The following is a 26,479-nucleotide window of genomic DNA, read 5'->3' as shown; positions in this document are numbered from 1 at the left end:
GAATGAGGAAAAGGATGCAAGAAGGTGTGTATTGTCTGCATAAAGATGATGGCTGAGGCCACACTATGGGATAATAGAAGCAAGAGGAATAGTATATAAAGAAAAAAGGTTAAGGGCCCAGAATGGAGCCTTGGGGCACACCGTCAGAAAGAGGGAGAACAGGAGAGGAGTGCCTAGCCTAAGTGACAGTATAGGTACGTTTAGAAAGATCGGAACGATACCAATCAAGCACAGAGGAGCGTATTCCAAGATGGCTAAGGGAGGAAAGAAGAATAGAATGATCAACGTTATTGAATGTGGTTGATAGGTCGAGGAGGACAAGAAGCTAAAAGGTTTGAGTAACGAGCAGAGAAAAGAGTATCGAAGACAGAAAGGAGGGCAGTGTTGCTGGAGTGGTGGGCCCAAAAGCCAGATTGATGGGCGGTCAGAAGCGAGTGCAAAAAGTAAAAGCTAGAAATGTACAGGTAGACGTTTCATTCAAGTAGTTTAGAAAGAAAGGGAAGTAGTGAAATTGGGCAGAAGTTCGATAAGACAGAAGAATCAAGCAAGGGATTTTTGATGGCTAGGGCGAATAGAGGCATGCTTAAACATAGAGGGAAAGGTGGCAGAACAGAGATAGGATTACAATAGAGCACCGAGAAACAGAAAGAGAGCAGATTAGACTAGAGGGAGAGAAGAAGGAAGAGGATTTCTAGGGACAGCTGTAGGATGAGCAGTACAAAGGAAAAGTAAGACATTAAAGTCAGAGAGAGGAGAGGAGTTCATAAGTACTTGAGAAGAGGCAGTTTGTTTGTTTGTTTGTTTATTTATTTATATTGCGCACCAGACCCTTAGGTTACCGGGCGCAGCAACAAGTATATGCGAAGCTTACAATGTTACAATGTTATATAAATGAATTTACAATATTACACCATATTGCACAAATTACAAGAATGTACAGATAAAGATTTGCCGTATTTACATGAATGTACAGTTAGCAACATACAGAGTTGAATGGGGCTCACAGATGTAGGAGAAATAGAAGAGTGGATAAGAGAGATTTTAGAACAAAAGTAATTAGTGAAATCAGAATCAGATAAAGTAGAGAGGGAAGCAGCGTCCAGAGAAGAGGGGTCAAGATCAAGAAAAAGTCTGAGAGGATGAGATAAAGGGGGTAAATCGATCATTGAAATAGGTTTTTTGTCAGAAAGAAGCATACAATCGTAGAGAGAATGGAGAGAAGACAGAAAATCAAGATCAGAGGTGCTTTGGATTTATGCCAACGCCACTGCCCAATGCAAGGAGTGAAGGGCAGAACAGAGAGTGGAAGTATCAGAAGAGTAGAGTGGGAGAGCAGATACAGAGGGAGAGATTGGAATAGAAGAGAAAATTAGATCCAGATATGGGCCAGAAGAATGAGATGGTCGAGTAGGAAATTGAAAAAGGTGAAAGGAGTCCAGAATAGACAGTAGGGGAACAGAGGAGTGGGATGTAGATAAATGAGATTAAAGTCCCCCAAGAAGGAAGTGTTAAAAATAAGAAGAAAGGACAGAAGAGCATCAAGATCATCACAGAAGGGGGGAGACTGGCTCTGGTGGCGGTAGATACCCAATAAGATTAGAGGGGGAATGCAAAGAGAAAAAAGAAAGATGATATTCAAATTAAGACAATGAATTGAGGCTCAAAGAGTCAGGGTCGGGGACAGGAGAAGAATGAGAGAATACCAGCCCAACCACGACCACCAGCAAAGGGGGTGCATGGGTGAGAGAAAAAGGAAGAAGAGTAAGAGAGAGCCGCGGGAATGACAGTGTTTTGGATGAAATCCAGGCTTCGGTAATCCACAAGAAATGAAAATGTCCAAAACACAATGTGCTTTGTTGTTAAAGGAACGTGCGTTCCAAATGGCAACTTTTACAGTCTCTGTAATGGGTAGGTAAATGAGATTGTCAAAGTTGAGATAGCAGACAGAACTAGAAGGGAGACGTTTAGAATAAGAGGTAGAGCCCACAGGAGGCATAGAACAAAGTTGTGATGCAGAGGGATGCTCTCCATGCAACCAGAATTGCGAATAAGAAATGGCCCATCCTCTTTTATGCTGACGATGGGGTCATTTTGGCCACATCTCCAAGGGGACTTGAGACATTCCTGGCTATTTTTAAGAGTAAGTGTAGCGAGCTGGGTCTGGAACTGAATGCAAAAAAAAAACAATGTTTTGGCCTTCAAACCTTCCTCTGCAAAAACGATTCCCCTGAGAATAATGGCAGGTGGCATAAAGCTGGAACAAGTCACATTTTTTGACTACCTGGGAATTGGGTTCCATGAGTTAGGGTGGGGGAGCTCGTCTGATGAACTTACTAAGGCCAAGACTAGTCTGGGGGAAATATAGTGATGGAATAGACTCTTTTTTCTCCAGTTAAGGTAGTGGGGCAATTTCGCCAGCTTTGGAGTTATATGATAAGCAGGCCTTGCCAGGGGATCTTTATGGATCAGAGCTGTGGGTTCACTCTAAATCAGTCCCATTGTCAAGTATCAAGAACACGTTTTTTGAAAAAGCTACATTTATTGCCAATAAGTGCTCTGACCTCCCTGGTGCTATCGCTCCTCAGTGTTTTTCCAACAGCCGACCAGATTGCCCTTAAACCTGTGCTCTATTGGGTTAGGCTGTGGTCTTCCCTGGGATTGTCAACATACTGGGAGGCTCTGACGGATTTTCTACTTTTGGAGGGTGCAAAGAGCTGCTGTTGGTTGGCCCATGTAAAACATGTATTATATGTGGGACACAAGAGCTCTCTGGGATAATCCCCTGAACTGCCAACATTCTTCAAAAGTAGATCTTAAAGCAAATGCAAGGAGGAAAGCCATTTAAAATCTGGAAGTGGAATAGGCCTCTCAAGAAAGCTTCGGAGTTTTTATGTAGTGAAATTATGTGAATCTCGCTGAGCCTTCTGGATGAAATCCATCCCCCTATGAGCTATCTTTGTATGTACGAATGAGGCTGGGGATATTGCATACACCATGGTATACACGCAGATGGTCAACTTTGGGATACAGTCTAGGTCCACTGTGTGGTTTTGCTAATGAAACACGAATACATTACATACTAATTTGACCTGCCACTTTGGATTTAAGGAGATTGTATTTGAAACCACTATTTAGTGCGCAAGGAGTTTGTTGTATTGAGAAAGCTATGCAATTCTTAATGTGTTCAGTTGATAGGAAAGTTGTTTTTATATCTGCATGTTATGTGCATCAAGCTTGATTTTTGAGGCAGAGATATATGGGAACTGTTTTTAGCAAAGTGGCTGCGAGCGTGCTCTCCTCATAAAAGTGATATTGGATGAAGATGCAACAATACTTTTAGCAGGGCTCCACGAGGTTTATAGTCATTGCATCGAATTCCTACCATCGACATACCATTCCATCTAAAAAAATGCATCGAAAAAAAGCATTATAATTAAACTAACCCCATTACCTTTAAAAAAAAAATGCATTTGATGCTTTTTTTCGATGCATTTTTTTCGATGGTAAGGCATTCGATAGAATTGCATTCGATGCAATTTCCAGATACCCTCCAGGATTTGTTTTGTTTTTACTTCATTGTTTAACATGCGTTTTTACACCATTTTTTTAACATATGTATATCTCATTTACTGTGTTTTTATGTATATAATTGTTACATTGAATTTATGGTAAAGTTTTTTTTGCTGAATAAAGCTATTGAATTGAGTAAGGAAAAAAAAGAACAAGGAAATATGGGACAAGAATGAGTAATAAAAAGTCAAGATTGTAATAAAAAGGGAGTCCCGACTAAAGGAAGAAATAATAGAAAATAATTAAATTAATGATAACAGCAATAATAGTGAAGTGGAGAAATGTAGCATTCTAAAATGTGTTATCGAAAAGCGGCGGACATCGTCAGACAGTACAGACTTAGCGGGACTACTGGGGCTTTGCCCCAGGTGGGATGTTATCACTTCCTGGCTGTGTGTCAGAGAGGGCCTTTTTCCACGTCAAAGAAGATGGACAAGATGTTGACAGCCTGTAAGGAAGCCGGGCTGCCCCGCAACAGAGCTACCAGCAGATTTTCCCTCTGCCCAGATGTGAAGCAGGCGAGCCGCACTCCATGTAGGAAGCGATAGGCCAGAGGCCCCACGACAACGCAGCACACACCAGGCCTAGCAGACAAGTACAGACTAAGCTGGGACTTCGCCCCAGGCAGGATGGTAACACTTCTGGGGGCGATGGGCAGGGCAGGTCAGGTTGGGGCGTGGTCCACGTCCAAAGAGACAGTGAGATGTTGACAGTCATGACTGTCTATAGCCATGTGGTCGATAAAATGGTGTCCCCTGGTGAGCCAATTTTCGTAGCTCCCAAAGGGAGATGTGGTTAATGTGCGCTCCAGGTTGCTAAAGCAAGTCTTTTGTGTGGTTGACTGTGGTGATGGTTGAAGTGGTGTTTAATGAGTGTGAGGAGTTGTGTTGTGTTATCTGCATTGGGTTAGTGTGGGAAATGTATTGGGGACAAGACTTCAGGTGGTGTGGGTTGAGAGTGTTATCAGTTGGGTTGAGTGGTAACATCATTTTGAGGTGGTTATTGTAATATTGCTTAATAGATCACCCAACATTGGGGAGAACCTTTTTCATTTTGGAAACACATTTCAGGGAGCCAAAGACCAGAGCAGCTGAGGACTAGTCAGGTGACGGACCAGAGTAGCCGAGGACTAGATGGATGACTGACCAGGTGGAAGTGACTTAACAGATCAGCCAAGGACCAGAGGGTCGATGGACCAAATGAAGGCTACTCACAAGGGAACCAAAGACCACAGGGGCAACGGACCACTGTACATTGACTCACCTCGGAGCCACAGAAAAGAAGAGCAACTCCCAACGGCATACCTGCCAAATGGCCCCATGTCATGCATGATGCCATGAGCCAGTCCTGGCTTTTCACTTTTTCATGTGGGGACTTGTGGGCTCATACTTTAAATGTGGAAAACGAAACTACAAGTCCCAGCATTCAATGGGAAAAGCCCAAACTGCTCACCATGTCATGCATGGCATGGGGTTAATGGCAGCTATGCAAGGGAGCCAAAGATCAGAGGGTTGATGGACCAGATGAGAGCAACTCGCCAAGGAGCAGTGGGTGACGGGATCAGAAGCGCAAAGGACACGCTTTTATATATCCCTTACATACAAGAACTGAAGGGGCATTAATTGGCAAAAAATGTAATTATAATAGATGTTTTTGTTACACTGTGCTTGCGTTCTCTCTATGTATATTTGTTGAGTTATGTTTCTTACTTTTAGAGACCTATCCGTGAGTTTTACGTGTTCTCCTTTTCATCTTATTTGCATGGGAGCCAGCTGGTTTGTTGTCTTACTATTAACGCGCAGGTGTAATGTCAGAAATCCCTACCTGCCAAAAGTTCTTATTCGTAGGACAATTTGACAGCATTGGTAATGTCACATTTATTTTCCTATCAGAAAATCCTACAGTTAGGAAAATGTGACTGTGTAGGATAATCACATCAGTGGTCATCTCCGTTACCGATCTGTGCCTTCTCTGGCACCGAGAAACTCACTCTCTCTCACCTCCAGAACAGGACAGTGCCTAGCCAGTGCTACTAAGCCGTTAATCCCTCCTATTAAACGTCAGTGCTGTGTTTGACACACCCACGCTACACACAAACGAACATGATCAGGGGAGAGACACTGCTCAAGAAAGACACGTAATATTATCACTTTAAAGCTTTCTGAGCAACTCCTTAGAAAGACACTTCATCCGAACATAGAATTATTTCACCGCGCGTTATCAGTCTATGGACTCACTAGCACAGGGCAAAATGAACCCCTCCTCCAGACTCTATATAATATAATAAAAAAGGGGATGTGTGTCATAGATATAGGAAAGAAGCCACACTTACAATCCATCATTGTATGGTTATTTGCTTGCTTCTCCGGAGCATGTCTTTGTGATTAGCGTCTGCGTTCAGATTACGTGCAGTAGAAGAGGCACCGTGGTCGCTTTGTTGACTTCCGGATATATATTCAAAGTGCTCATCTGTACCTCCGTGCAGCTTGGCGCTGCATGTTTCCCCGTAAAAGCATTCTTAATCAAAAAGGAAATGTTCCGGCAAGATTCTGATAAGGTGAGTGATGTGCCGAGCACCACATCTGAAGCTTGCCTTCGCTCAGACCGCTAAAACTACGCACAGTACAGGGCTCGAGACAACAGTAGCTCGATTTTAAGAGGTATTCTCAAAAGCTCACGTTGTCGCGTTGTCAAGTGGCCCCATGCCATGCATGACACCGTCACCTAGTCCAGGTGTCAAGTGGTCCATCCATGCGTAACACCGTTAGTCAGTCTCGATTTTGACCTGGCCACACTTATTTCTTAGCGCTATGGGGGATTTTTAGGATGCTAATATATTATAGAACGTCAAAAGTGCTATTCAGACAAAGACATAAGGCATACTTCTCGGCACTCTTTGAACGTAGGGGCGGGATCTAGGAGGTATGTAATGTTGAGTGAGCTTTGGTTGATTGAATGAAAACGGCTTTCCATGTCCAGGCCACACATGGTGGATAGAATACCATAGATTATATTGGGAAGGCATACCTCGCAAACTTTTGATTTGCGCAGGCGAGTGAAAAGAGATGATTTTTGTTGTTTGTTGGAGAGAGCCCTTTCAAGTGCATGGAAGGGTATGGGCTGGGCGGGTGATTGAACTGATTCAATTGCCTGTTAGCATCTGCCAATAGCGTGTGAGTTGATAGGTATGGGCAGGACACTTTAAAGTACATTGGAAACAAAGCCTTAAGATAGGCAACTGTTTTTTGACTGCTTGAAACATTTATATGCAATGTTTTTTCCCCATGTACAATCAACTGTCATTCAATTATTACGTGTGCTGAAACATGGACAATAGTATTTAAGCAATTACTCAATTACGCACAACAGCCATTCAAAGGCTACCACCTATGTGGGTACCCTTTGTACTGTCGAGTGTACCTGTCTGCCACCTCTGTTTGTTCCCTACTGTGTGACACCCTCCCTCTGACCATCATTCATCCTTCCTCTTTTGATCCCTCCTCCAACTTCCTCCTCGCACCCTTTATGGTGCTATCCGTCTCCCCTTTCTTCTCTAACTGCTACTCTATCTCCTATCCTATCCCTCTCACTGCATCAGGAAGGAAGAAGTTCAAGAGGGACATCCTGGTCTCCAACCCAGGCCTCCCTATCACTGATACCTACATCAGTGTCCTCCAGGCAGACTCTTACCAACATCCTCTTTGTTGTTCCCTCTCTAGACCTATGGACGCATCATTTGGTCTCTGTCCTCTCTTTTTTCATCCTTTCCCATTAATGGTGGCAGGCGGTGGGAGGACCTCTTGGCCTCCTTCCACTCCTCCAAGATCATCTTTAATGTCTATCTGAATGATACCGTCTTGGTCCAGGCCCTCAGCCCAATTGCCTCCTTTTTCGAAAGGTGTCTCCCGCGTCTTATCAACTTCCTGTTAGGTTCCGACCTGGTTACCCGTTTTCTCGTTCTTTTCCTCGCAAGAATAAACCACAGCAGAACGTGGAACAACACTCTCGCTATACCCGATTCCATAGGATTCGCGGATATGGGTTGCCATGGCGGATTTGGCGTCCTTTGCATCCTCCGTGCTACGGACGACGTTAGGAACGCGTTCCCTTGGCACCCTGTTTAAAGACTTCCGGGTTGCCTGCTCTTCGCTTCTGATTTTGTAATCAGCCGCGTCTACGTCTTGTGTTTCTCTCATTGCCCCTTGTCCTTGCCTTTGCTTTGCCTTGCCCTTACCTCGTTGGTTTTCCTTGTGCACCGAACTCAGAGCGCTCTCTCACCTGTCTTGCCAGCCGCTTGGAATCTGCTGGTCCACACGTGCACCGAACCCGGAACACTTACTTACAAGTCTCTGCCTGCCGCTTGGAATCTGCTGGTCCCTACGTGCACCGAACCCGGAACACTTACTTACAAGTCTCTGCCTGCCGCTGCCGGTCTACACCTGTACCGAACCTGGAACGCTTACAAGTCTCTGCCTGCCGCTTGGAATCTGCCGGTCTACACGTGTACCGAACCTGGAACGCTTACTTACAAGTCTCTGCCTGCCGCTTGGACTCTGCTGGTCTACACGTGTACCGAACCCGGAACACTTACTTACAAGTCTCTGCCAACCGCTTGGAAACTGCTTGACTCCACGTATACCGATCCGGAATGTTCTTTTACACGTCTTTGCTTTTCGAGTTGGATTTGCTTACGTGCCTGTGTGTGTTGAACTTGGAACTCTTGCTTACCATCTCGCTCCATTGGATTGCTGGCATAAGGAACATCTCATCCTGGTTCTGATAACTTACCAATTACACCCCAGCGTACTTATAGAGCGGAACATGAGAATTGCCATAATGCGCTAGTCGTTAGGCGTCTTCGTGCCGGCGGGATAGGGCCTGGGACTAGAGACTGCCTACAATCCGCTTAGGCATCCTTGTGCCGACGGTTTAGGATAGTACACTGGGTGTCAATTTGGTACATCATCTACATCAGGACCCCTGGTAAGCCTTCAAATTTCATCTGTCAACCACTGCCCTTTTCTACTGCCCCTTTTGTTTCTAATTAATCAACATCGCTGTCTCTCTTGTATTTCCTCTTAGTCCACATCTTGACCCAGCCTTGTTATTTCTTCGACCAGAACCTCCCGGTATACTCCTTAGACTGGTTAGTTCTTAATCAACTACTGCCCATTCTCCTATATCTTGGTTATCAAATTTGTGATCTAATTAGTTCCTCTTGTTTTTCTGCAGCGCCTGGTCATTCGTGTGGTGTTCCTTATTTTCAGCTAATAGATCCCTCTGTATTTACCTTGGGTGTTCAGAGGGTTATATCTGTAGAAAGATTTCTACGGCTACACTACGGGTCCAAGTCTGGTTCCACCTATACGTATTCTGAGAAATCTTGCATAATCAGAAGCCATAAAAATGGACGCCAACGAGACCTTGGCTGCATTAATGCAACTGGTAGCCGAATTGCGTACTGACATGCAGACGGCTCATACTACCATGCAGGCACGTATTGATGGTCTTCAGGCATTATTGCCGGGTACAGAACAGCCTCTGCCCCAGGTACCCGTCGCTGGTGCCGGGGTACCTGCTCCTCAAGGGGCACCAGCTGCCCCGGTCTATGTGTCCAGACCACATCCATTAGCTCCCCCTGAATGGTTTCATGGAGATCCTAGGGTTTATAGGACATTCTTGAATCAGTGTCGTTTACACTGTCTACGTCGTCCAAATGCTTTTCCTGGTCCCGCTACTAAGGCGGCTTTTGTTCTTTCCCATCTAACCGGTACGGCTGCAGCATGGGCTAACCCGTTATTGGAAGCAGGTAGTCCATTGTTATTTGATTGTGATGCCTTGTTAGAGGCTATGAGTCGCGTTTTTGATACATGATATAAGACCCAAGCCACAGAGTTAGAATTATTGAGTTTACAACAAGGTGATACTCCACTCCTTTCCTATGTCACTAGGTTTAACCAGCTCATAGCTGAAACTGGTTGGCCCGAGGACAAGAAGGCCTCCTTGTTCTATAAGGGTCTTTCTGACACACTTAAGGATACCCTGGCCACTGTCCCGGTGGTTCCAACTGCTTTCCATGAACTACTAGATTTGGTTCTCCAAGTTGATGCTCGCAGAGCCGAAAGGAAAGGGGAGAAGAGACCCCAAATTCCAGTTCTCATACATAGACCTTATGTATGCCCAAGAAAACGAGGTGCTTCTCGTGAATAAAGATCATCCCGAGCTAGTCAATGCTGTTGATGGTAGTACCTTGTTGTCTGGATTAGTCACCCAACAGACGGTACCTCTTATCATGACTTCGGATTCAGGTCATTCGGAAACTATTCCCTTCAATGTCATCTCAGCACCCCAATTCAAAATGATATTGGGCATTCCCTGGTTAAAATTGCATAATCCAACCATTGACTGGGCTAAGGGGGAAATGGACCTTTCGTCTTCATACTGCACAGAGCATTGTTTCTTGCAACCAACTATCTGTGAGAGCCCTTGTCAGTCCCTCTTGGGATTTGAACCATCGTGGGCGCTGTTTCTCTAGTAGCATTACCTCGTGAGTATTCAGCGTATAAAGATGTGTTCGACCCTAAAGGTGCTAAAGTGCTTCCCCCACATAGACCCTATGACTGTCCAATCGATATAATACCGGCGGCGATAATACCAAATGGTAGAATCTATTCTTTGACCCAGAAAGAGGACGGAATTCTGAAACAATCCATAGAGAAGTCTCTCAGCACAGGGTTTATTCGGCCCTCACATTCTCCTGAAGCCTCACCCATGTTTTTTGTACCTAAAAACGAAGGAGAACTTTGCCCCTGTATTGATTACAGGGAACTCCATGCTATCACCATAAGGAACCAATACCCCATCCCTCTGATCTCAGTCCTACTTGATCAATTACGTTCCTCCACAATTTTCACCAAACTAGATTTAAGGGGTGCCTATAATTTAGTCCGAATGAGAACTGGTGATGGGTGGGAGACCGCGTTTAAACCAAGTACGGTCTATTTGAATATTGCGTTATGCCATTCGGCCTCTGCAACATCCCGCCACGTTCCAACACTTTATCAATGATGTATTCAAAGATATGTTGGACAGATTCGTAGTGGTGTATCTAGACGACATTCTAATATATTAATCTGATTACGAGTCTCATGTGTCCCATGTTTCATCCGTTCTACAAAGGCTTAGAGAAAATCAATTGTATGCCAAGTTAGAAAGGGGCACTTTTCATGTCCCTTCGATTGAGTTTCTGGGTTACGATATAACTGACCGTGGTATCAAAATGGGAAATACCAAGGTTAAAGTCATTCTAGAATGGCCAGTTCCTGCTACCTTGAAACAACTTCAATCCTTCCTTGGTTTTGCCAATTTTTACTGACGCTTTATTAAGTCCTTCTTTGCTATGGCCTCACCATTGACTGCGCTTACTAGTTCCAAAAAAGCCTTTTTTTGTCTGCAATGATGCAGCTCAGGAAGCCTTTGATTATCTTAAGTCGGCTTTCACTACTGCCCCTGTACTGCTACACCCTAACCCTGCTCTGCCATTTGTGGTTGAGGCCGACGCATCGGATGAGGCTGTAGGGGCCATCCTGTCACAGGAATGTCAGGATTCGGGGAAGCTACACCCAGTTGCTTTTCATTCCAGGAAATTAACCTCATATGAGGCTAACTACACCATTACTGAAAAGGAGCTGCTAGCAGTTAGGGATGCCTTTTTGGTCTGGCGGCATCAACTTCTGGGTACGTCAGTACCGGTACAGGTTTTTACGGATCATCGTAATCTACTTGCCCTGCAGTCTGTCAAATGCACTACCGCGCGACATGCAAGGTGGCATGAGTTCTTCTCCATGTACCATTTTGAAATAACATATAGACCTGGTTCCAAACATTCTAAAGCGGATGCACTGTCACATATACATGGTGTTCCAACAAGGGAACATGAAGGTAAACCTCTCCTGTCCTCCCAACAAGTTGTTTGTGCGTACGCACTTCTCTTCTGAATTGGGTACGTGATAACCCAGCACTCATTCATGAATTAGGATTGACCGTTTGCAATGGCTTACTGTATCACATGGGTTCTGTATATCTTCCTGACCATGAAGCACGGGAAACCGCGCTCCGATGGTGCCATGATTCCAGGTTTTCTGCGCATCCAGGGATACGGAAAACACTGGAGATATTACAACGCTGGTGTTGTTGGGCATCTATGAAGAAAGATGTCATGGAGTACCTTAAATCCTGTGCTGTCTGCGCTCAGTGTAAAAACGTACCCTCCAAACCAATAGGGTTATTACATCCTTTGCCAGTTCTGAATCGTCCTTGGGAGATGTTGTCTATGGACTTCATCGTTGAGCTACCAGATGATCAAGGGTATGACTCTATCTGGGTGGTGATTGACTCATTTTCTAAAATGGCTTTGTTTATCCCTTGTAAAGGTCTTCCTAGTTCTCCGGTTTTAGCTGACATGTTCCTCAAGCAGGTGTATCTTTTTTTGGTTTACCGCAAGGCGTCATATCTGATCGCGATACTCAGTTCACTTCTAAATTCTGGAAAAGCCTCACGACCTCTCTTGGCATTGAGGATTGTTTTTCTACCGCCTATCATCCACAGACGGACGGTCGGACAGAACATTTTAAATGCCACTCTTGAACAATATTTGCATTGTCAAGATACATGGTTATCTGTCTTAGTCATGGCAGTATTCGCGTATAACAATTCCTTGCACACCTTGACCGGTACTACACCGTTCTTTGCTATGTATGGTCAACATCCTCGTATTCTTCCTTTTGGAACCCTCGATCTCATCCAACAGTCCAGCCGCTGTGGCTTGTGTTCGTGATCTGACCAAAGTACGGAATTCTATTTCTGCACATCTGCATACAGCCAAAAATCAACAAAAGAAATATGCAGATCTGCACAGATCTCTGGCCCCTTCTTATATGGTGGGCTCGAAAGTATGGTTGGCCACACAGAATCTACGTCTTCCTGGCCGTCGGCCTCTTCTCCCTCGATTTGTGGGTCCATATCCAATCACTGCTATTGTAAATCCTGTGACTGTACGGTTGGCCTTACCAGTTTCTTGGCGTATACATCCTGTTTTTCACGTGTCATTGTTGAAACCCTTCCATCCAGGTACTAGGTTGCCTGTTTGTCGTCCTCTTACAGTTCAAGGTTCAGAGGTATACGAGGTTCAGCGCAGCTTAGATACTAAAGTGTCCAGAGGTGTACGTCTTTATTATGGTGGATTGGAAGGGTTTCGGTCCTGCAGATAGGACCTGGAAACCAGTTGGGAACCTCCATGCCCCTTTACTGATGCTAGTTTTTGGTCGGCGCAGAGGAGGGCATCTTTGAGGAGGGGAACTGTCAGGTTCCGACCTGGTTACCTGTTTTCTCGTTCTTTTCCTCACAAGAATAAACCACAGCAGAATGTGGAACAACACTCTCGCCATACCCGATTCCATAGGATTCGCGGATATGGGTTGCCATGGCGGCTTTGGCGTCCTTTGCGTCCTCCGTGCTACGGACGACGTTAGGAACGCGTTCCCTTGGCAGCCTATTTAAGGACTTCCGGGTTGCCTGCTCTTTGCTTCTGATTTTGTAATCAGCCGCGTCTACGTCTTGCGTTTCTCTCATTGCCCCTTGTCCTTGCCCTTGCCTTTGCTTTTCCTTGCCCTTACCTCCTTGGTTTTCCTTGTGCACCGAACTCGGAACGCTCTCTCACCTGTCTTGCCTGCCACTTGGAATCTGCTGGTCCACACGTGCACCGAACCCAGAACGCTTACTTACAAGTCTCTGCCTGCCACTTGGAATCTGCTGGTCCACACGTGCACCGAACCCGGAACGCTTACTTACAAGTCTCTGCCTGCCGCTTGGAATCTGCCGGTCTACACGTGTACCGAACCCGGAATGCTTACTTACAAGTCTCTGGCTGCCGCTTGGAATCTGCTGGTCTACACGTGTACCGAACTCGGAACGCTTACTTAAAAGACTCTGCCTACCGCTTGGAAACTGCTTGACTCCACATGTACCGATCCGGAATGTTTTTTTACAAGTCTTTGCTTTTCGAGTTGGATTTGCTTACGTACCTGTGTGTATTGAACTTGGAACTCTTGCTTACCATCTCTCTCCAGTGGATTGCTGGAATAAGGAACATCTTATCTTGGTTCTGATAATTTACCAATTACACCTCAGTGTACTTCTAGCGCGGAACATGAGACTGCCATACTGCGCTAGTCGTTAGGCATCCTCGTGCCGGCGGGATAGGGCCTGGGACTAGAGACTGCCTACAATCTGCTTAGGCGTCCTCGTGCCGTTGGTTTAGGATAGTACACTGGGTGTCAATTTGGTACATCAACTACATCAGGACCCCTGGTGTGCCTTCAAATTTCATCTGTCAACCACTACCCTTTTCTACTGCCCCTTTTTGTTTCTAATTAATCAACACTGCTGTCTCTCTTGTATTTCCTCTTAGTCCACATCTTGACCCAGCCTTGTTATTTCATCGACCAGAACCTGCCGGTATACTCCTTAGACTGGTTAGTTTTTAATCAACTACTGCCCATTCTCCTATATCTTGGTTATCAAATTTGTGATCTAATTAGTTGCTCTTGTTTTCCTGCAGCGCCTGGTCGTTCGTGTGGTGTTCCTTATCTTTCAGCTAATAGATCCCTCTCTATTTACCTTGGATGTTCAGAGGGTAATATTTGCAGAAAGATTTCTACGGCTACACTACGGGTCCAAGTCTGGTTCCATCTCTAGGGATTCTGAGAAATCTTATACTTCCTTCCTTCCATCTCCTCTCTGGCTCCTCCGTCATCTCCTTCTTCTACCATCTACTTCTTCTGCTTCCTCTCTGGCACCCTCCTCATCTTCTCTGGCTACTTTTGGCGTCTCCCTCTACTGCCCACTCTTGGGCCCCTGTACCACCTAGGCAGGGTATACCACAGACGTTTTTCAAATGTGGCAACCTGCTCCACGTCGCTACTCTCAACTCTTGCTCTGCTGACAAACACTCCTCTGACATCTGCCCCCTCCTTGAAGAACTTGATCTGGATATTCTTGCTCTCACCGAGACATGGTTCATGGCCAGCTCTGTCACGAGTTTTGACACTCTACTTCCTCATGGCTACAAGATCCTCTCCGAACCTGGGAGCCAACCGTCCCGGAGGTGGAGTAGCTCTGATCTTTCCAGAGTGGGTCCCTGCTACTGTAATTCCTACACAGGCCTACTCCTCCTTTGAATGCCTGATCTGCAGGCTCTCAATCTCTCCTGGCGTCTCTCCGACTGTGGCCACCATCTACAGGCCACATGGCCAGGTCGCCCTCTTCCTCTCAGAGTGGGCTGACCTCTCCTCTTCTCTCCTTGCCTCTACCTCTCAACTTCTCATCAGAGACCTCAACATCCATCTGGATTCTTCTAATCCCTTGGGGATTCCACAACGTCTGCAACACTCTCTTTCCGCACTCTGCCGGACACACCTTTGATGTTCCCATCTCCTCTGACATCCCCCTCTCGAACCCTCTCACCATTCCTCTCTCGTGGACTGACCACTTTCTGCTCTCCTCTCACCTGAAGCTCTCTGTCCCCCAGGAGAAGCCGACCCCAGCACTGCCACCTACCTTCTCGGTCATTCGGCCCATGAAGCATGTGTCGGTGGAGGCCTTTGCCGCTACTTTCTCTGCTCCTCTTCACCTGCGGCTGACACAGCCCTCTCTAACCTGCGTCTTTCTGTCTCCAACACTGGATGTCCTTGCCCCTGTCATGAGAATCTGTCTGAAGCATACCTCGAAGTGCAACTCTTGGTATGACTCTGATCTCCCCACCCTGAACTGCAATTGTAGGGTGGCTGAGAGGAAATGGAGGGCATTGGATGCATCCTCTGATAAACTGGGCTGCCGCCTTCTCCAAATGCAAAATAGACTCTCTGTCCTGACCCAGAAGAGAGCCCACATCCAGGTTTACATCTCTGCGGCCTCTAACAACACGGCCAAACTCTTTAAAATCTGCAAGGAGCTGGCCAATCATTCTGCAGTCTCTACCTCTCCTGATCCTTCCCAGGCCCTCTGTACGGCTCTGGGTTCTCACTTCACCACTAAAACTCAGACATCCTGTCCTCTGTCTCCTCTTCCTCTCCCTCTACCTCTCTCGGTCCCCCTCTGGCCGCTTCTCCCTCTCCTCCTCCCTTCTCCTCTTTCTCTCCAACAACCCCTGAAGGGGTTTCTAGACAAGTCCGATCTATGAAAGTGTTGTCCAAGTAGGTGCTCCCCTGCTCTTCCAGGATCATCAAGGACCAGATTGACACCTTTACTCCAGACTTTGCTGATTTCTGCAATCACTCTTCTGCCACTGGAACTTTCCCCTCTCCCCTGAAGCACTCCAATGTGCACCACGTCCTAAAAAAGCCTTCTGTCGATCGTTCTGTCCGCCAAACTACCACCCGATCTCTAGCACTCATTTCCTGGGCAAACTCCTGGAAAAGCTTGCCATCTCCCAGCTTACTCTCCACACTGAATCTGTTGGTTGTCTCTATGGCCATCAGTCTGGCTTCAGAGCAGCCAGCGGTGCGGAAACTGCTCTCCTGAACACCCGTGAAGTTCAGCTCACTTTTCTCGATTCTAGCATTCCGTCTGTCCTCATCCTCCTTGATCTTTCCTCTGCTTTCGACACAGTCAATCATGTCATCCTGATCAATCATCTCTGTGAGAACCTGGGCATCACGGATCAGGCCCTGGCCTGGTTGACCTCCGTCCTCCTGGACCAACCCTCCCAGGTCCAACTTAGGTCCTTTCTCTCCACCACCTTTCTCTCCACATGTGGTGTTCCCCAGGGCTGTAACATCTCACCCTGGCTCTTCAATATCTACTTGGCCCATTTGGCCCACCTTATCTCTACCTTCTCCTCTAACTTTCAGTGTTATGCGGATGACACTCGGCGCTCCTTCAGGCTAGCCTCAGCCTTCTCTCCTCTCTCGCTCATTCCTGACTGTCTATCCGCGATTCAGGAGTGGTGCGCCTCCAACGATCTCTGCCTTAATGCCATCATTGGAACCCCTGCTCCTGCTTTCCCTCTCTTACTCTGGCCGCCCTCCTTGGGCCCTCTTCCTTCGCCTTCCTGTGAGGCTATAAACCTTGTTGTAATTTTTGACTCAACTCTCTCCTCACATCACAGACCTTGCCTAGAAGGCCCACTACCAGCTGCACCTCCTCAGACGTATTCTTCCTTTCCTCTCTTTCCTACAGAAGCTCATTGTCTCCAGAGCCCTGGTTCTCTCTAGGCTGGACTACTGCAACAGCCTCTTTCTCAGTCTACCTTCCTCTACTCTCCGCATCTAATCCAGAACAGGACTGCAAGACTTGTCCCCGGCCTCAAGCCCAGGGACTGTATCTCTCCAATCCTGAAATCTTTCCACTGATTCCCGGTGCTGCAAGGATCAAGTTCAAGACCCTCTGCATCGTCCACAAGGCCTTTTGGGGCTGGGGCCCGCAGTACATCCAACTATCTCTTCCTAAACACCTTCCTTCTTGAGCCCTTCGCTCAGCCACCTCCAACTCTCTGAGGGTCAGGCGCTTTTCCAGGCAGAGAGTGAGGGGTAGATCTCTCTCCTCTGCAGGTGCCTCCCTCTTGAATGGCCTCCCTGCCACTCTCAAACTTGAGCTGGATCACCTGAAGTTTGGAAGCAGCTCAAGACCTTCCTTTACACCTCTGCCTTCACTCGCTCTCTCTCCTGCTGACCAACCTGTACGCTGCGCTGACTGGTTGCCTGACTACTCTGAGTCTCACTGATACCAGTCTCCCTCTTGACCACTAGCCCTGCACTGCCTCCAGGCCTACCGCGCACTTGTATCTGTAACCCTATAGTTCCTGCCTACCTGCACTTACCCAGAGCCGCACTGCTTTGTCTGCACTTACTCAAAGCATTGCTGCCCTGAATGCACTTCCCCCTTCCCTCCCCCTGGCACTTCCACTCTCCCTCCCCCCGGCACTTCCACTCTCCCTACCCCCCTGCACCTTTGCGTATCGCACTTGCACAATCTGAATGACACAAGGCATAGGAGGATTTCCTTTTCGTGCCTAGAAACCGTTGTGTACAGGTGCGCTATACATTATTTATCAAATCATAACGTAATAATAATATAACTATCCTAACCGGGTTGTGGGGGGTTGAAGAGGGAGGGAGAGGTGGGGTAGGTGGTAGTTAAATCAATAAAATGGGGGGGCTGGGGGTCTGAGTTTCTCCAAACAATGCAGTATACCTAATTAAAAAGCAGAGTGTAGCAAGTGTCATTTTAATACAAACAATAGCTTTATATTATGTTGACTGCTGCGTCATTGGATCTTTTGTTGTATTGCCCTACATTCGTAGGATGTATCTCAGTCTTATCCACAATACTAATATTGTAGTATAGATTTTTCAGTTAATCTGTGACGAGAAACATTTCACAAAATTGATTTAGCTATGAGTGAGACTTCACCCTGTGAAACGCACAATATAAGTCGTCCATATTATTCTATTTATTGCAACACTGCAGTTTGTTAAGCCATGCATGAGTGAGTCTCTGTATAGTGCATACCTAAAAGAAACACTTCAATGTTTTGTCAGATAAGGAAAATATAGCACAGTGACGTCAAGTGATTTGGCCAGGATCACATACTTTGTTCAAATGGAGAAGCTGAGATTTTAGGCGAGCTTTCCTGGTTCTTTAATTGGTTATTCAGGAATTAAGCTTTGGTGTCATTATTGGTAGGGTATTGCAGTAAAAATGTAGTGTTAACGATAAAAAGTAGTGGTAAAGGAATTACTGCCACTTTTACCGCAGAGACATACTAAGCGTTTGGAGGTAAAGTGGACAAAATAACTCTTGTTTTTGGCTCGAGTTACATTTATTCTCTTCACCTCCAAAAACTGGAGGAATTCCTGCAGGTGGAATTTCTGTCTATGGCGATTCTTTCAAGCACCCAGTGGAGTGTTGTGGGACTAAATGAATGGGGACTGTAAGGAAGGCATGGCATCAACAGTAAGACAGTCACAAGTTACCACAGTTCAAGGGTGTTTATTGAACTTCAAAAAGAGCATGATAAACGCCTATCTAAACCTAAATCTACAGATGGGAGCAAGCTGCGACCATCAATTAATAATAATGCAGTCCTAGTGGTGTCTTAACAAAAAAAGGGCCTATACTAAAACACCTATTGCAAATCCTTACCTCTAAATACAAATAGTGTGGGGAATAATGTTATGAAAAAAAAAGAAGTGTTCAAAAATTATATGTCTGGTTTTCAGGCGGCTGGCCTCCCTTCCCCACGTTTTCAACACAGGATAAGTTGGTTGATTCGAGCATAGCACAGTCTCTAGGTTTTTTAGGACGAGGTTACAGTTCAATCATCAGCATCAGGGCCTTCGGAGCGTAAGTCTCCCTGCTTCTCAAAGTCTCTTCACTCAAATGGCCTGATGCAACCAAATAAACAACAAGTTCTTTTCCTCTTCAGATTTTCACAAGTATTCACATCAGGTGAGTCACTCTCCACCCCGGATCCCCCTCAGCCGGGCTCAGATCCTTTTTTGCATAAAGTTCTGCACAGACTTCCCTCTGCCAGGCTCGAGCCTGTCTTTCACCTTTCACTTTATCACACAATGTTCGTAGGTTATTCTTTTTCGGGTGACTCACGGTTCACCTCGATCCCCCCTGAGCCTGGCTAAGATCCCTACAACACAATTAGTCTCCCTCAGCCGGGCTTGAACCAATGTGAATTTTACATCCAGTATCCTAGACTTTCAAATGTGCCGAGGATTTGGCTTGACCCATTGCAGGACCACTTCGATTTCACAATTCTCTTTCTTTTAACGTTCACACCCTTTCGGTTGGATACCTAACAGCGACCTTTCGAATGAGCGCTCACGTGATGCCGGACCACTCTGTCTACGGTATCGTATCTTAGCTTCAAAGTTCATTCACTCATCTGCTGTTTTAATAATCTTCTTTATACATTGTTGCCGCTTGCAACCTTGGTTTCCACACAGACGGTCTGGTATCACCGTCTTCCCAACTCACCGGCTGTGCTGGCTTCACTGGTGCTGCATTGTTGTAGTGAAAGGGGCCCCTAGGGGAGCCTGACGTCTATGGAAACAAGGCGGGTCACCACACACGATAGAGATGCCAGACACGAGGTTGTATTCCCAATGCTAGGGTTTTATTGCAAAGCAAAAGTCTCAGTTCGCCAATTCGGTCTCACGCCCCGCTCCGTGTATCTCTAGACCTCGAGGGACGCAAGAGCTTGAATTACGTACATCAGTTACATATATACAAAATGCATATCAAACAATCAGCTATGACATGTTTAACACCCCCCCCCCCTTTTTGTTCGGTTTCTTTGAACTTGGTGTGATGATGGACATCTCCGACCACTATGACACCTTCAAACATCTATTCTAGTAACAATTTGTAATTTGTGAGTGTGAAGGCATCTTTTGGTTATTGATTAGAACACGGCGCTTCTGTTCTTGGAAGCGAACTACATACGGGGGGAGTTGCATTCCGGACCTTGCTATCTATCAGGTGCTATTCGTGTCCTGGGAGCCAACATGCTCTAGCGGGCTCAGCAAAGGGGGGCTGTTAGAACAGCATAATTCAATCCTTTAGCTGTATTATTCTAACATATTCTACCATATAACGAGACTGGCTGGCAGCTGTGAAATGATTAAATGCCCTGCAGCTCTGCTTCAAGGCTACATTTGGGAGGGAGCCGGGCATTCTTCCTGGCACTGCCTACGTTTGTGTTTCAGCGAACTCTTGTTATCCTCACGGCCCTCCGGCCTTGTCCTTTTCACATACAGACAACAATGTTCCACAGTCGAGCAGTGTAAGCGTAAAATATACTGCAAAGCAATAGGAACAGAAAGCAATGAGCAATAGTAAGAAAACAAAATGGCGATTCTTGTTACATCAAAATGGCCGTTCTTTGGTAAACTCGAAAACCTATATTCTGTCATATCGTGCATGAGACGGTTGGTCCACGGCCACGAAAATGCGTTTGCGGTCTCAAAGTAGAGGTATCCGTATTTCTAGACTGACAGTAGGAGCCAAGGATATGGCGGCAAACTTCTCCCCGCCTTGACTATCGACGCAGGAGAGCCCCGGGTACCTCTGACACACAATGCAGGATTCTTCAGCTTTAATTCCAGGTCTTACGTTTCCTATTCTCGAAGGCTCATGAAAGATGCAGTCTTTCGGTGAAACGGTCAAGGGCACTTCCCTCCTTGCAATTCTTTTCTCTCTTGCCGTCTTACATCTTGTATTAAACTGCCATCTTGGAACTGCTGCTTCCTCGTGTGGTTTGCCTCGCACAGTGTGTGCATTCGGGCTCTGCCTTTTATCCATGTGGGGAAGCGTGATGGAAGTCAGGTGTTCGTAATGATCAGTAATTGCCTGACTCTTGTATTGGGGCATGTCAGGTATACGACTCGAGTGTTAGTCCGTTTTCGCTCACAGTGAGTTGTCTGTCGGAAAGTGTTTGTGTCAGAAAGGGGGTGGGGGGTGAATCCCTAACTAACCTACCTGGAAGGATAGGGTAAAGGTGTTACAGGGAAGGGGATGCCGCATCTTGCTATTCGATGTCCCACTTGCACTCCCCGAAGACCCCTCATCCAGGTGATCCTTCCGCACTGGTCCACCCCCAGGAACTAGATTAAAAAGCGATGGCCATGTCCTGGCCACCTGGATGACAGATCCCTGGGGACCAGCGGGTGAGACACCTTCAGGTTTCTCACAGGACTAATTCAACGTTTCCACCATTCATAATCAGGCAATTTTACCGCTGATAGGAGTGGCAGTAACTGTAAATGAGTGGCTGCGGACTCTCAAAGTGGGACAAAACCACAAGTACAGGTTATCAGGCCGTGTTCTTACTAGAGAGGGGCGCCTGCTACATTTTTTGTATGAGTGTGGCAATATTTCTGTGGGAAATATTGCCATACCTGTAAGGACCCTCTATATCTCCCCCATCCTTAATTTTAGATCAGTGTTTAATGCGTTCTGCATTGTTGTCTGTTGAAAGCTTTGTTATTACTATGTCAGCAATAAAGATGACTTGCAATGTAGTAACCCTCATGGTAAACCCACCTGAAAATAAAAAAGTATGACTGCCTCTGAAAATGCAAAAGAGCACAACTGTCATATGTATCTGCAAAACAAGTCTAGTAAATATGCTGAAATAAAATGTATCTGTTTGCCTCCACATTACAATTCAAATCAGGGAAACAAATGTGTTTGCATTAAAATTCGCTTCCTACACCGATTTACCACGAGTAACAATTTGAGAAGTTGACAAGCTTGGAAAAAACAATACATATAATTTAACAAATGATTAGTGTGGTGTGTACAGATACGTGCAACAGCATATACCATAATATGCAAGACTATGATGGTAATACAGCTCAGTAGGGAACCTGGTGTTTATTGCTTCTATGGTCAATACAACTATTATCAAAGCATCTATTAGTGACATGCAGAGAGAATACAATCTGGGGGCTTGTTTATAATGTGCACAATTCCAGAAACTGCCATCTACTAGATTAATCTGTCTTGTTAATGAGGTAACAAAGAAGGACAGACCCACCCATGTACTGGCTTACACTGCCAGGGACATATCTTAGCTACACAATTTAGGGGTGTAATTATGGTGAGCTTTCCCATTAGCGGTTTGGGCAAGTGGTATAACTTGTGGTGTTTAGCCGCATAATAATAGGCTACATGAAAAGTCACTGCTGTTTAAGAACATTTTAAAGGCCAGTAACATGGACAAACTAATGGCTATTTTGCCATCTAACTTTATTCCGTCATTACTTAATTTACAGTAATTTCTGAAAAACATGCAGGACCGAACTCCAGTGTATTCTGACGGACGATACAAGTTTTTCTGTTGGTCTTGTGTTTTTGTTTAGCTCATGCCATTGTGCTTTCTTACACAATAGTGACATTTCATTTTGGAATACATAAACACTGATCTACAAGTAGCAGGTGTATAGGGGGAAGCAGGCCTGGAGGCCATGACTGGTGGATCAGCTTAATGCTTGACATTGCGAAAGCCTGATATATATAGAGTTGTGAACAAGCAGCGAGATTTGCCGCGAAACGCGTTAACGCCCGAAAACGCGCACTTTTTTGCACTATGGGAGTGCCGTATTTTGATGGCCTGTAATTTTAACTTTTAAATTTTGCTTGCCGAGTTGTAAGGATCCAAATAAAGAAAACTTTTTTCTACCAAACGACATTTTTGAATCCGGATGCTTTATTTATCAAAAAGACTGTGAAGAGTGCCACTCACTTTGCCTGATGGAAATCAGTGCACCAAAAATATATATATATAATATATGTTTATATTTCCCTGTCGTCCTGGCTCTCCCTCCTTCACAATATAAAGAAAGGTAGGAGAATGGCGTGTCAAAACAAACAAAGGACTCAGGAACCTCGGTTTAGACTGAAAAAACACACTCAAGATGGCGCCCGCAACAGGCGTTTTTTCTGCGTTTTCCGTTGACTAACTCTAGCAACACAGAAGCCGACTTCAGCGGCCATACCACTACCAAGAGCGAGGACTGACTCTTCGCTTAAAGAACCAAGAGATTTATCTCCGCGGAAGAACACGCACGCGGTTGACAATCAATGCGAGTCCTGCTACAACAAAAAGGTGAAAAGTTTCTTAAAACACAGGGTAGCTTTCTATGAGCAACTTACCTGAAAAACTAGAGATCATTCCATAGATATACACAAAATAAATACTCATTTAAAATCTAAAACTCAAAATTACACAGGCCACGAGATTGATATTACATACTACTCAGCCTACTGACCAGCATCATGAATAGCATCGTTGTGAACTAGTAAACTAGGTTTGGTTTTTTTGTTGTGTGTTTTTCTAGTTGCAACATATATAAAGGCTACACACCCAAACTGAGGACCCAAGGTCCTGAGTACCTTATGCACCTGGGGAACACCGGTCCTCTCAATACCTGCTTTTGCTCTCGATTTCTGCACAACCTTTGTAAAAAGGTAGGAACCTTCCACCTATTTCCCGTTTTCTAAATTTAAGTGGACAACAACATAAAAGAGCTGTATTTCACTGCTAATTTAAGAATATTAAAGATCCTATCGTATGAACATACCAACTCACTGCATTGTATATAAACACTGACTAACAGAAGAATGGCAGATCTAATGACTCCCTGATTTGATAATCCTAACCATAGGAATTTGAGCAAGAATACTGACTTCCCAGAAGGAAAATATGCCCAACTAATGTGGACGATTTTCTACCCATCAAGGGAGCAACTACACAAGGACTGTCAGGTAATTAATCTATCCTGATCGCTCCTTAACACTATAAATTGTGTTACTAGAATATTGGTAATAATACTGATTCTGGTCCATTTTTTGGTTTTGTCAACAGCTACCACATTTCTAAACAAAAGATCTTTCATCAAAAGAAGATTCATGAACATGACTACTCCTGAAGAAAGTCCCACCACTTGTTTTAGAGGACTGAAACATGTTGAGTTTACAATCTAGAAAGAAAATCAGATTGTGTAAAAATATTTAGAGATCCAAGAGGATCTGAAACCTAAAAATAGATAAGGATTTATGGCAAAGGTTTGAATTCAAATGGCTGTAATAGCACACGTCTCTATACTTTTTTTATAGAATAATTGTGATTTGAAATCGGTTTTGTCATTGTTACATTTGTGTGTCTTTTTAGAGTGTCTGATAATGTATTTTTTATGTAGTTTTTTATATATGTACTTTGTCTCTCTAATCTATGAGAGTTTTTACCATGAAACCACTAATAAAGTTTATATAATTTCTAATGATATCTAGGTCTTGATAAAGTGAGTAGCTGTTGACATGCCATTCTCCTACCTTTCTTTATATTGTGAAAGTTTCCTGTATCCCAAAATCAAGGTAGGAGTCCACCCATGAGTGGATTTTTGGGATCTCCTCGTAGTTTTTTCCTCCTCTCCCTCCTTCACAACTGGTTGGGAACGCCTCTGCATCCGCAGACGGGCTGGAAAAGCTGGCTGTAAAAGATAGCTGTCACTTTAAACATTTTGGAAGGGGAAGGGCCTACGTCACGCATGCATCCCTCTGCATGCCGGGCCACACCTTACCCTCACGTAACCAACGTTCCACACCCAGTTCCTGTTTTTCCGCCGACTGGGCAGGTCAGAGTTTTTGCTGTGCTGAGACTCCCCTTTTCAGGCCATTCCTTTTTGCTGTGAATCCCTTTTTTGCTTGTGATAGGTTCTTTATTTTTATTTTTTAAATTTGTGGTGACTCCCTCTATGCATGCCGTATGCAACAGGTTTCAAGTAGTTCATCCGATTGCCGGAAGCATTTTTCTGCTGCCGATCCCCACCATGCCTGTGTCTGCTGTCTGGGTATACATCACCTGGTGAAAATAACAATAGTACCGGGAAAACCCTCTATTGCCTCGGTGCACCAAACAGGCAATGGTACATGCAAAGAGGCTTGCGCCTCTGGGGGTTGATTTGGTCCACTCCGATTCGCCTGTACCGGACAAAGCCAAGTCGGCTTCCAAATGTAAAACTTCTGGTACTTCGGTACCAAACTAAAAGGTTTTGCCCTGTACTACCGCGGTCGAGCCTTCAAGCTCCTTGGTACAGAGGAAATCTCAAAGTCCTCTCATAAGAGGCATTAGCACTCTCATTTGAGATCTAGTCCAGTACTGAATTTTCTAAAAAAGCACAAACTGAAGAAATCTCCCATGGCTTCTGTCTCGGGCTTTGTACCGGAGAGTCAGAAGGATAATTCTACTCCCATTTCTGACTTTGATCCTTCAAAATATTTTTGAGCACTCCTATGAGAGCTCAGTCTCCTCACATTTTGCCTCAACATTCTCCTCAGCCTGAGGACAATTTGGGTCAACCTACTCTGGTACCAATACAACCTGGACCCCAGCTGATTCTAACCAACATTCAGATGCCTAGACCCGTGGTGTTACACATCTATAATCCTAGCCAACTGCCTAATAAGGGCTGGCTCTTCTACATCTCCTATCAGATTAGAAGATCCTTTACCTAGCTCTTCCCAAATGGCAAATGACATCACCAATACTGTGCTGGAAACAATGCTATCTGAGCCCTTCCTAGAATGCATCAACGAAATCAACGAAAAAATATCACGCATGTTACCTCAGGGATCTGTACCCATCGACCCTATTCCAGAGCAGGTCACGATACCAGTGGACAACAAGGACACTGCTCCTCCACCCCAAAAAAACAGAACATTTCAAAGGACCCTGACTCAGATTCAGGGGAGGACACCACTCAGTCACCATCTAAGGTGTTCCATGACATTATAACTAAGCCATGCAGGCACTAGAAATCCTTCCGAAGGATAAGCCTGAAACGGCTGGTGTTTTTCGGAAACTGCCACCTCAGCAGTCAAAAGTTCCAATTCCCATGGAATTGTCCGTTCTAGAACAAGTTCTAGCTCATTGGGGAACGCCTCACTAAGATCCACACATCTCCAAGGCCCTAGATAACAAATACAAGGTACCTAAGGACAAACCCTTCATATTCATGGGCAATCTTCCAGCTCAATTAGCAATAGTTTCAGCTGCCCTTAGAATAAAGGGTAAAGGCCCTTCTCCACCCCCAGCTTCAGTGCTAGACAAAAACGCAAAAGCATGGGAGACCCAAGGTAAGAAGTCGTACACCACCTCTACCTTACAACTTACGCAGGTTAACACTGCTACAGTTCTGGTGGGATTTAATATCCTTGATTGGGATAATCTTGAACGTTTCACTGATATGCTCCCTCAGGAAGCCGCAGATGAATTTTCATTCTGGATTTCAGAGGGCAGAGAAGCTGCTAGCCAACAGCTTGAAGCCGTCAAAGA

At 45.3% G+C, this 26,479-nt stretch overlaps 1 protein-coding gene across 2 annotated transcripts in view; it reads left to right on the top strand.

Moving 5' to 3' along the window:
• Positions 1–6,017: 6,017 nt before the first annotated feature.
• LOC138467528 (zinc finger protein 777-like) overlaps positions 6,018–26,479 on the top strand; it is a 453,964-nt gene continuing 433,502 nt past the window's right edge. The window contains exon 1 of one of the 2 annotated variants that reach the window (XM_069607633.1): positions 6,018–6,127. In XM_069607633.1, the coding sequence (XP_069463734.1) occupies positions 6,104–6,127 (24 nt within the window). In that variant the 5' untranslated portion in view covers positions 6,018–6,103. The remainder of the gene's footprint in view (positions 6,128–26,479) is intronic. The other variant, XM_069607634.1, reaches the window with a different exon arrangement.

Source organism: Ambystoma mexicanum, chromosome 4q (genome assembly GCF_040938575.1).
Source record: "Ambystoma mexicanum isolate Mex_15411 chromosome 4q, UKY_AmexF1_1, whole genome shotgun sequence".
NCBI classification, from domain to species: domain Eukaryota; kingdom Metazoa; phylum Chordata; class Amphibia; order Caudata; family Ambystomatidae; genus Ambystoma; species Ambystoma mexicanum.
Note: the sequence above shows the minus strand (reverse complement) of the source record. Positions and strands in the feature narration are given on the sequence as shown.